An 11,033-nucleotide genomic window follows, 5' to 3' on the forward strand; every position below is an offset into this window, starting at 1 on the left:
TAAGAGCAAAACAAACAAAAAGAACGAAATCAACAGATTTCCCTTGTTTCTTTGTTCTTTCTTTCTTTGCATTTTTTGGGTTTTCTTTTCCTCCCTTCGGCCGCTCTCTTCATTCCTTCTTGTCCTTCCTAGATCTCTTTCTTCGCGCTAAAACGGAGGTGCCCCTGGGCCGTCCGGATTCTGGAGCTAAGGTCAGGTGGGGGACCAGACCCGACGCCGTTGGCTTAGGGGAGGGGCCTGCTCGGGCGTGAAGACCAGATTCTCTCCCTTTTCAGGGAGTTTTCTGGCCGGGGTACGGCACAAGCGTAAGACCGAGTCCCCCAAGGCCATGCGTCCGGCGATCCCGCCAGTCGCGCGCGAGGACACAAAGATCCCGCCGGGGCTGTGCTCCCGCCCGCCCCGCCCCTGCCCCAGACCGCAGTCCCATTGGCTGAGAGCTCCTGGGGGCGGGGTCAGGGGGCGGGGGCGGCGAGCCCGCCCCGCGAACCACGCCCCCTCCCCAGCTCTGTTCCCGCAGTTCGAGCAGAGCAGCTTGGCTGAGCGGAGTGGATCGCCAGGTAGGGAGCTTCTCCGGGGACCCCAGGAGGGGTGTAGTGTGGTACCCCCGCCCCGAGGGAGGCCCAGGAACCTCCGGGATGGGACCTCGGCCTCTTCTGCCGCCGCTGCCCCCATTCACCGCCCCCCTGCAGGGTCTTCCAGCTCGCCGGCAGAGGGCCGCGGGCTGAGTCTCTCTAGGCCCCTAGGAAATACCCAGGCCGCCTTGGCCTATTTGGGGAGCGCGGGTTACTCATCCCCCTCTGGAGAATGGTGGGTGTGGCAGCAGCTGGAGGGATGTGAGGCGGATGTCGGGTTGCATTTCCCGCCTGGCCACCTGTTTTCTTCTGGCGGAAAAAAAACCTCCCCTCCTCCTCGTCCCGCCCCCGCCCGCCCCCCTTACCACCCTCCCCCTGCTTTCGCCTATGGGCTGGAGCAGGATGGGGTGACTCGCGGTGCGCTGGGGCGAGGCGCGGCGTGGGTGGGGGGCGCCGTTCGGGGAGGTGGAGACAGCCCCCAGCCAGGCCTGGCCGCGCCCGCTGTGGGCTCAGTGGTGGGACCTCTGCCGGGCTTGGCGGGGAGGTGGGCTGGGGGTATCCTGGCGCCGGGCGATTGGCCGCGTCTGGGGAGGAGGAGCCGCCTGGCGCTCGCCGGGTGTGTTTGCATCTGGATGGGGGGTCCCCGAGGCCTTGCCGAGAAACTTCTTCCGCGCCCACAGGCTCCCTCCCGACAGCCTCACTGGCAGCCCAAGTTTGCAGGCCGGAAATGCAACGGTTTTTTGTTTTGTATTGATTTCTAACAAGGAAGCCCCTGGTCCCCACAGCTTATCTGGGGTTGGAGTGGATGTGTGTATTGGGGGTGGGGGACAGGAGATCAGCCCCTCCAGGCACGATCTCCGTTCCCACAGGCGGAGGTATCTCACTGCAAAATAGGAGGCTTCTCTGAGCCTTCGTCTCGCCATCCGTAGACTGGGGATGTAACTTTTCCTATCATAATGGGGTGAGTGAGAATAAAAGGACATGGCTGACCCAGTGCGGGGAGGAAGTTAGCTACTGTTAACATTTTTTACGGGCTTTTTGGATATTTCTTGGTCTCTTCACTCCCTCATTGGAGGAGTCTTGCCCCTCCAATGCGTTCGCTACCCTGAACCCAGGGAGAACTTGTAAAAACATGTTCAGATCAACCCCCGGCTTAAAATCGTCCACTGATGCCCCCATTGTTGGTCAAGTCTCAAACTTTTCAACAGAGCTTTCTATTATCTTACCCCGAGACCCTCCCAGCCTCTTTCTGCCGTCCGTCCTCCCTCCCCCTGGGCCTTTGCCCCTGCAGGTCCCAGGAAAAACTTCCCCACTCCGCCTTTAGGACTTGAAGCAGCCGTTGCCTCCTCGGGGCCTGGGGCCTCCTCCAAGCCCCCTCTGTGCTCGCCTTCCCCGGGCGGACTTGATGACCGCGGTTCTCAAAGCTGCGTGTTTGTCACTCCCTCCCCCCACCCCCGCCCCCAGCTGGCGCAGGAGCCCCAGCAGAGCCGGAACTGGGGCCTGTAGCGCCGCCCAGCCCAGCCTGGAGTAGATGCTCGCAATGAGCTGAGCCAGGCCCAGCGCCGGGCTCTGGGTCCTGGGAGGGGACGAGGGTGGGTCTTTGTCTCACCGAGTGGCAAAGTCAGGGCATTTGGTTTGTGTCCCATCAGCAGGGACAGGAATGGGAGGGATTGTTCTAGATGGCCCCAGGCCTGACAGTTCTACCGTTAGCCGCTCCACCATTGTTTCCGAGCCTTTGTATCTGGCACCCCCTGCACAACATCCTCCGCACGACGTCCGCCGGGCTGGGAGGCTGCACCAGGACTGTCCCACTTGACAGATGGGGAAACTGAGGCAGGGAGCGGTGAGGTCGCTTGCCAGGGGTCACAGAGGGAGTGGAGTGCAGAGTTTGGCCTGAGACTCAGGTCTGACCGAAGCCCTGGGAGAATGCAGGCGAAGATGGAATACAGGAAGGCTGGAAGTGGGGGTGATGGGGTGCGGAGTCGGCCCCTAGTTACGAACAAGGGCTTGGGCTCCTCCCAGGAGGGCTGCCCAGGGTGGGAGCCGGCGGGCCCAGGGTCCTGGGCGGGGCGGGCGTGTTCGGGAGCGCTAACTGGGGGCAGTGCTGGAGGGGCGCCTCGGCTTCCCGGTCGCTGGCCCTCGGGTTTCCGGCTTCTTCCCAGCACTCTGGGGCGGCCGAGCCGTTCCCGGCTGGGCTTGCCCCCCCTCCCCGGACGCGGGCATCGCGGGGCTGCACCCTCCGCGTCGAGTTTGTAATTCTCCCTGCGCCAGGCCGCCCCGCCCTCGCGCCCCCTCCACTCGATTCCCCACTTCCCCCCACTCCGCTCCCTCCCCACTGACTCCCCGCCCCACCCCTTGGCCTCGGCCCTCTCTGAATCCCCGCCCCTTGAGTCCCCGCCCCCTCCCTTTCCCCCTTTCCCCCTCCCCTCTATCCTTGCTCTATTCCCTGCCTCCCTCGCCTGAGCCCCACTCTCCCCCGAACAATGGAGGGGAATGTAGCCCAACCCCGCCTCGGGCTCCTCATGGGCCTTTCCTGCTTCCTGGACCCCACTGTCCAGCCTCCGCTGGCTCACCCAGCCCCTCGGCCCATGTGCCCTTGGTTCTGCCGGGCTGGGGCTTAGCTGGGCTGGAGGCTGAGAAGGGAAGGGAGGCGTCTCTGTTGCCTCAGCTTACAGACGAGAAACCTGGGTGTACTAAGGTGACTTTGTGATTCATCTAGAGTCCCCCCACCAAAAAAATTCCCTTCCACCCTCTTATGCTGGTTGAGAGGTGGGCAAGGCCGATAACCCGGTAACCCGCACTGCTCTTTTGTGTGTACTACTCTGTGTCGGTTGACCAGCATCTACCTTGCTGGGGGGAACTCCTTAGAAATGCAGAATCTGGGACTCCACCCCCATCTTCAGAATCTACATTTTAGCACCGACTCTCTCCAGTGTCCTGTCCTGTTCCCTTCATGCGGGCTAGTAGTCATCCCCACCTGCCAGTAGTGGCCTGGCCCCGGGGCTGGGAGGTGTCTGAACATGGTGCCCAGCCCTGGCCTCCCCCATCCAGAAACCCATGGAAGGCTCGACACCCCCTTTTTCAGAGTAGGCTTGGAGAGATCTGGCTTTGCTGAGAACCATGCTGAGAATGAAGCTCCCAACTTGAACTCAGCTCTTTCCCCTCCACCTCCCTGCCCTCAAGCGTCTGAAAGCTACCAAGAATGGAGCCTTGTGGAATGAACTGCAAACTCCTTCTCACTAAAGTGTAAATGACTGATAGCACTGCCAAGGATCCCCTCCCTGGAGTCAGCAACTGGCTACTTGGCTCAAGACAGACTTGTCCTTGATACGACTGGTGGGATTGGTGGGGTTTGAGGCCGAGAGGGCAGGAGGGGAGGGGGTTAGCAGGGGCTCTGCAGGATTGGGTCTCCAGTCCCTTGATATGTGGGTGGGTGGAAGAGGGGTCAGGAAGACCAGAGCCTGGTGCCCAGCTGAACTCTCTGAACCTTCCAGGAGGATGTGCAGGGCCTGTGGAAAATTCCCAGGCTATTTTGGGCTGAGGCCCCCTTCCTGCCCTTTCCCAGGGTAAAGGCCCTGCTGGTGCCGGGGGTGGGGTGGCCTCGCCCCGTCCACTGGTATGCACACACAGGCAGTGACAGGTGTGCATCCACGTGTGCGCCTGGCTTCAGACACACACGTGCACACACACACCACACATGTGAGCAGAGCCAAACACGCCCATGCAATCCTGTGCACACACAGCCATACGCATTTATGCACATGCACACACACAGGTGTGTGCACACAGCTCAGCAGCTGTGGCATGCCTTGGGCATGACATTCTGTCTGAGTTTGCTGCAGCCCTGAGGCCCGTCCCAGGTCTGGCCTAGAGCCTCCTAGCAGACTGAGCCTCAGTTGCCTGTTTGCAAATGCCTTGCAGCTGTAGGGAGTTGAGGGGGTCCGGGAGGGGGGCTAGTGGCAGCGGGTGGGCCCTGCCTCCTCCAGGGTCAGCTCCAAGGCTCCCCTGGTGTTGCTGGGAGAGCAGTTGCTGGTTGGAAGCACCGGTGGCTGGGGTTGAGGGTGGGGTGGTGACTGCTACACACCCCCCATCTGTGTGTTGGGGGGCAGCAGCGGGCCCCAGAGCTGGCTCCTGGGCTACTGGCTCCCCCCTCCCCCAGCTGTTTTCCTTGCAGCTGGACTTTAACCCAGGCCTCCCCACACGGAGGCCATGCACTCCTTCTCCCTGCCCCCTCCCCCATGCCGCTCCCCCTCCCCACGCAGGCCCCTGGGGGTGGGCTGGCTCTTGTCCAGGCCTGCTCCAGCTGCCCCAGCTGCTTTCAGCTCTGATGGCCCAGGGGAGGTGGGCAGGGTGGTGGTTAAGGCTCCTGTGTCTCCCAGGCCGGCACTTCCCTTCCCATCCCCACTCCGGGAGGCTCTGGTGCCCCCCATGCCTCAGTTTCTCCCACTGCCAGGTGCGCATGCGTGGAGACCCCTGCTGCTGCTCGACTGTGCAAGGCACCGAGCACACAAGTACACATGAACTCCAGCCGGGGCTTCGGGTCCTAATGCTAGTTAAGACCCTGCTCTGTCCCAGCCCCAGTGCAGGGCCCTAGCACGTGGAGGGACTCCATGCTGCCTACAGGTTGCTCCCCGCTCAAGACGGTGGGCTTCCATCAGCATCTCTGCTGGACTGGGTATACTAGGGGAGTCAAGGGGGCTGGGGTGGAGAGAGAAGGGGGGCCCCAGTTTGGGCCTGCTTCATTAACCCAGGGGGAGGTAGGCCTGGCAGGGGACATGGGGACAGTCAGACAGACATGGATGTGAAGAATGAAGACACATGGGGATGATGGTGATGCCCTCTGACCCACCCTGCCTCTCACCTCTCACCCCTCCTTCCCCAGTGCCCCCCCGCCAGTCTCCTTGCTGGCCTTCAGCCACACCTGCCCTTGCCAACCTCAGGGCCTTTGCACAGGCTGTTTCCCACACCTGGAAGAGCCTCCCTCTGTTTTGTAAATGGTCCACTCTTTCTTACTGTCCGGGACCCAGCCTGCACCCTCATTAGAGTGGCACCCCAACCCTGCTACTTTTTATGCCCCTCTATGTATTTCTTATCAGCCCTTTCAGCAGTCTGTAATGGTTATTTATTTTTTGGCCACACCACGCAGCTTGTGGGATCTCAGTTCCCCTACCAGGGATTGAACCTGGGCCATGGCAATGAAAGCCTGGAATCCTAACCACTAGGCCACCAGGGAACCACCTGTAATGATTTTGTTTATATATTTATTGACCTGTTTCTTCTCTGGCTCCAAATTCAGCCGTGTCTCTAGTGCCATGAACAGGGCCTGACACCGGGCATATATTTGTTGAATGACTTAATGATGACAGTTATAACAATAATTGTAGCTGACACTTAATGCTCACTTGTTCTGGGCGGAGGATATGCAGAGTGCCTAACATGTATTATTTCATTTCAACTTCATGACAATGGTGTGAAGTCAGAACTATTAAAATTCCCATTTTCCTCATGCAGAAACCAAGGTCCAGAGAGGCTAAGTAACTTGCCCAAGATCACACAGCCGGCAGGGTGGGATTTGAAGTCAGATGTGCCTGACACCAGGGGAAAGAGGGAGATTGTGGATGCGGGGGAGGGCACTTCCCCGCCTCACCCTGGTGTCACCAGGACGAAGTGGTCCCACCTGCTGTCCTGGGTGGGGTTTTCCCTTCTCTGGGCCGGCCCCCTTCCCAGAACCCCAGGCATTGAACACTCTAGGACTCTATGACCTGTACTGGTGGGTCATGCTGGAGCCCTGACCCCCGGCCAAGGAGCCGGGGCCTTTCTGGGGTGGCTGCAGCTGCAGCTAAGGGTCAGGAGGTAGCTATGTCACTTCCCCCGGGAAGCCAGGCGGTCCTCTCCCCTCCCAGCCAGAGGGAGCGGAGTCCTGAAAGGGGAGTGTGGGGGACTGCGGGGGACTGTGGAGACAATGGAGGGAGAGGTTTCCTCCTTTGGGGGGAGGAGGTGGCCCTTTCCCTGGAGGACGCAGGTTGAAAACTGGTGCCCTGGGGCTGTGTAATTACTATAGACCAGGCACGCATAGGGCAGGGCTGGTGGACTGGAGGCTCCAGGCTGTCAGAGCTGCTAGTTTTTTCAAACTAGTTGGAAACCTAGATTTTGGGGCAAACTCCTGGGATGTTTAAAAGATAGCTCCTATTTTAAATTTGAAAACCCCGTGTGTGAACCACACAGAGGCCAGCAGGGCTGCCCTGTGAACGGGGGTAATGTCTGAGTCAGCCTCCTCCCCTGTCCTGGGGCCACAGGGCCCGGCTCTGTTCCACCTTGAGTCCCCACCCCCTCCCCGAGCAGGTGCTGAGTGATGCCCACCCAGCTGCCCCACTGTGCAGATGGGAAAATTGATCCCAGAGAGGGGAAAGGACTCAGCCAAGGTCCTTTGGCTCCTGGGCTTTGCTCTTTCCTCGTGGCCTTGAGGCGAGGCCGCCAGTGTGTTGGGTACAGCGGCCACGTGCTGCTCTTGACACAGTTGCCAGAGCGAGGCAGGGACTGTGGAGTCCGCTCCCTCCAGCCCCTCCAGCTGGGTCTGCCCCTGGCCTCTGATGCATGTTAGGGGTCACTGAGGGAATTCGATTTCTTAGCAGCAATTGGAGACTCGGGCTGTGTGGAAATTAACTTTAAGGCCTGGATCTGAGTAAGGGGCCTGGTGGAGATGCTGCCTTTGAAATGCCCCTGCCCCACAGGTTCCCACGCACTTAAATGCCGGGCTTCCCTCTCCTGGATGCAGGCCTGACTTGGGGTCTGAGCCTTCTTTGGTTTGTGTCCCGGCGTTTCCTGGAGGAACACTTGAGTGTTGGTCCCTTTTTTGCCTCTGCCTTCCCCACAGTATCCGGCACTTAGCCAGGGCCAGGAAATGTTTGATGAGTGGCTGGAGTCATCTAGGCGGTTGGCATTGAAGCATCCCCACCCCGCCCCGCCCCGCCCTGCCTGCCTGCCTCCCTGCTCCCGCCCTCCTTCCTTTCCTTCCTTTCACAAGGATTTACCACACCTGGCCCGGCGTGTGCCAGGGTCTGTGCTGGGCACTGGGAACATAGAGGGGGCCAATGGTGTCCTTGTCAGTGATGCGACCTGGCATTTCTGTAGAGAGCAATGATAGCGGGAGGCCCATGGCAGCTGCAGGAGCCCAGACCAAGCACCTGCCCCGGCTGCAGTGAGCCGGGCGTGTTTCTGGAGCAGGTGACCTCCATGTTGAGTGAGCCTCAAGCCTGCATTCCACAGCCAGAAGAATGAGTCTCAGATGGCAGACACCGGGGTGGGGAGGCATCCGGGCGGCCTCTCCTTGCAAGGCGTGAGCCCCTGAGAGCCCCTGTCCCTCTCCAGGTCAGCCATGTCATCTGAGCCTCCTCCCCCGTCACAGCGCCCCACCCACCAGTCCTCAGCCGGGCTGCTGGATACCCAACAGGCCCGAGATCGCTCACCGTCCCCGCTTCGGGGCAACGTGGTCCCGAGCCCACTGCCCACTCGCCGGACAAGGACCTTCTCAGCGTGAGTGTCAGGCTTCCTGGGACAGGTCGCCTGCGGGGTCCAGAGAGCCTCATGTCCCTGTTTGTCAGATGGGAGACTCAGGGTTGGGAAAAGGCTGATGGTGAGAAAGTGGGCAGGCGCCTCGTAAACTCTGTATGGTGCTGCTCCAGGCCCACTTGAGGCTGTCACGAGCTGGGGGCAAGGATTGGGGATGGCCAGGGGTGGGAAATCACTGGGGTCTTAAATCATCAGGCTTTAACGACACACAGGCCTCTTCCTCCGTGAGCCCTTGACTTCATCGGCTGCAAAAGGGGGACAGTAGCAGGGTGGCCACGGTGCTGCAGGGGACCCACACAGTGCCTGGGAGATGCAGAGCTCAGGCCAACGAGTGGAGGCTGCTGCTAGCTGCTGCTGCTAACAGCCTTCGGAGGAAGGGATGCTCAGAGACCTTTTAGTCAGAGGGGGAAACTGACGCCTGAGAAAACTCTGCCAGCGTCATTCAGAGAGTCACTGTCACCAGGGTCTCTGTGAATGGCTCCCAGAGTCGTGCAGTGCACAACCTGCACAGCTGTACGTGATGGCCCCGGCCAGGACTCCCTGGGGCACAGCGTGGGTGGGCACTGGAGTGAGCTGGGTGTGTCCGGGAAGCCGGGGGCTGTTCTGGAGGGCTGGCGGGGGCCGCTCACGCTGTCCCCTCTCTCTGGCAGGACGGTGCGGGCTTCACAGGGCCCTGTCTACAAAGGAGTCTGCAAATGCTTCTGTCGGTCCAAGGGCCACGGCTTCATCACCCCGGCCGATGGCGGCCCTGACATCTTCCTGCACATCTCGGAGTGAGTCAGTGGCTGGCCTGGGTGGGCTGGGTCGGGCGTGGGTGCTGCCGTGGCCCGAGTAGGCAGGGAGAGCGTGTGACTCTCTGCTGGACGCCGGCTGTGATGATGGTTGTGCAGCCAGGTGTGTGTGACTCTGCTTGTGATTTGTGTGTCACGGTGTGCAGCGGCAGGGTCGTGAGCCCGTGGTGGTGGTGGCAGTGTGTCAGGCTGCAGGCGACTGCGTGTGTGCATGTGTGAGTTGAGATCCGCTTGGGGTGGGTCTGAGTGCCCGTGTGGGTCTGGTGGGTGGGGAGGGGCATCCCTGTGAGTCTGGGGAGCTGTGTTTCGCCTGGCGGCTGGGTTCCTGTGCTTCCTCGGGGGAAGCAGCCTGGTGAGGCGGGGGAGCTGCCTGCACTCTGCTCCAGGAAGGAAGTTTGGGGCTGGACCCTTTCTCCTGCCCCTTGCTCACTGACGTCCTTCCTTCCTGAGTGTTTGGGAACCCTGGGGCGGGCGGTGGGGGGGACCCAGGGTGGAGCCCACACGTGCTTGGCCTTGGGGCTGGAAGGTGTCCAGCAGCCTGTGCTTCACTTCTGATCTAAGCAGCCTGCAGATCTGTGGGGATCCGATTGGCACCCCGACCCACACCCCAACCCTTGACCTCAGCGGCAGCCCCCCAGTCTTTCTGACTGTGGCAGGCAACGTCCTTATCCCACACAGCAGACCTGACAATACATAGAAACCATGTTTTTGAAATTAGGATCCTGTTGCACATGTCTGCTGGGATGGGAGAGTTATCCCTTCTGACCCTCCCCTAACATTCTTACACGCCGGGTCTTCAATAAACACCCGGTACAGCGTAGACATGAGGATGTCGCTAGAGCGATGCCTTCCACGTATGTATGAATCATATGTGGATGTAGACATGTATCTCCACATTGCCTCTTTCCAGAAAGGATTTGTAGTTGTTGACAAGGATGCACACAGTGCACCAAAAAAATTAGGAAAGCATGGGGTTGGGGGGCAGATAAGAAAGATGGGGATACTGTGATGCCTAGTTCCACTGCTAGAAGTGGGCTACACGTTTATTCCTGAGCTTCCTGGTGGCCAAATCAAAGAGGGCAGTACTGTTATTCTGTGATGTTATTCTTCAGTCAAGGCAAACCAGTTCCGGGGGAGCTGGCTGGTCTTGGTGCTCAGGATCTGAAGGGGATTTTCCTCCTGGCGTCTCATCAAGGGGACATCAAGCTGGGCACCTCCCTATCACGGGTGAGATGGTGACTCATGTCCCATAGAAAGTAAGGGAAAAGGACTTTCTGGAGAGCTCACTGAGGAGTTGAACAGCAGAGGTGTAGCCTGGTTTCTGGGACTCCTGGACAGGGCAGGGGGTCAGGGTGCTGCTCAGGAAACCCTCACCTGGGCCATCCCCCAAGTCAGGCTCAGACTGCCTTTCCCTGCTCTTCCCTCCATCAGGCCCACGGTGCCCTAGTTTAACATGTGAGCATCCCCAGGGGGTGGGGCTCCATCTCTGTCTCAGCAACAGAGGTCCCAGGGAAGGAGCTGATTGGGTCTGGGGCTCCTCAGCCACGACCAGAGGGCCATGGTGGTGCCCCCTGGTGGCAGGGCAGGGGGGCAGTTCCTCTGCGAGGGCTGGTGTCCTGGCTTCTCTGAGTGCCGGCCCTGAGTGTTCTCTCCCCGCCCCACAGCGTGGAGGGGGAGTACGTCCCCGTGGAAGGCGATGAGGTCACCTATAAGATGTGCTCCATCCCGCCCAAGAATGAGAAGCTGCAGGCCGTGGAGGTGGTCATCACCCACCTGGCGCCGGGCACCAAGCACGAGACCTGGTCCGGCCACATCGTCAGCTCCTAGGAGAGGCCAGAGGCGCCCCTTCCCCAGGGCTTGGGGGAGACTCTGGGGCCGGAGGCAGGACGAAACTGGAGAGGACATTCTACCGCTTGAGATGGGGCTTCAAGGGGGGGAGTGTGGTCCCTTTCAAGTGTCTCCTGAAGGAAGGGGTGTGGGGTGCTCTCGGCCACCAGCACAGCCTCTCACCATCTGAAAAGCATTAAAAGCATTGAAAAAGGAGAGGCGCCCGCTAGTGGCTGAGTGGAGGGTCTGTCCGAGCCCCACCCGGGACGGGGTC

The 11,033-nt window shown here is 60.3% G+C and overlaps 1 protein-coding gene across 2 annotated transcripts; it reads left to right on the top strand.

The window, feature by feature from the left end:
* Positions 1-437: 437 nt before the first annotated feature.
* CARHSP1 (calcium regulated heat stable protein 1) lies at positions 438-10,975 on the top strand. 2 transcript variants are annotated; one of them, XM_082600429.1, is made up of 5 exons: positions 438-557; positions 7,941-8,105; positions 8,792-8,914; positions 10,045-10,159; positions 10,597-10,975. In XM_082600429.1, exons 2-5 carry the CDS (start codon positions 7,948-7,950, stop codon positions 10,630-10,632), a joined length of 432 nt encoding a protein of 143 aa, XP_082456555.1. In that variant the 5' UTR covers positions 438-557; positions 7,941-7,947; the 3' UTR covers positions 10,633-10,975. The 2 variants fall into 2 exon arrangements, with proteins under 2 accessions (XP_082456555.1, XP_082456554.1); XM_082600428.1 differs by lacking the exon at positions 10,045-10,159.
* Positions 10,976-11,033: the final 58 nt, after the last annotated feature.

The sequence above is a fragment of the Mesoplodon mirus genome, assembly GCF_964341445.2.
Source record: "Mesoplodon mirus genome assembly, chromosome: 15".
Taxonomy (NCBI): Eukaryota; Metazoa; Chordata; class Mammalia; order Artiodactyla; family Ziphiidae; genus Mesoplodon; species Mesoplodon mirus.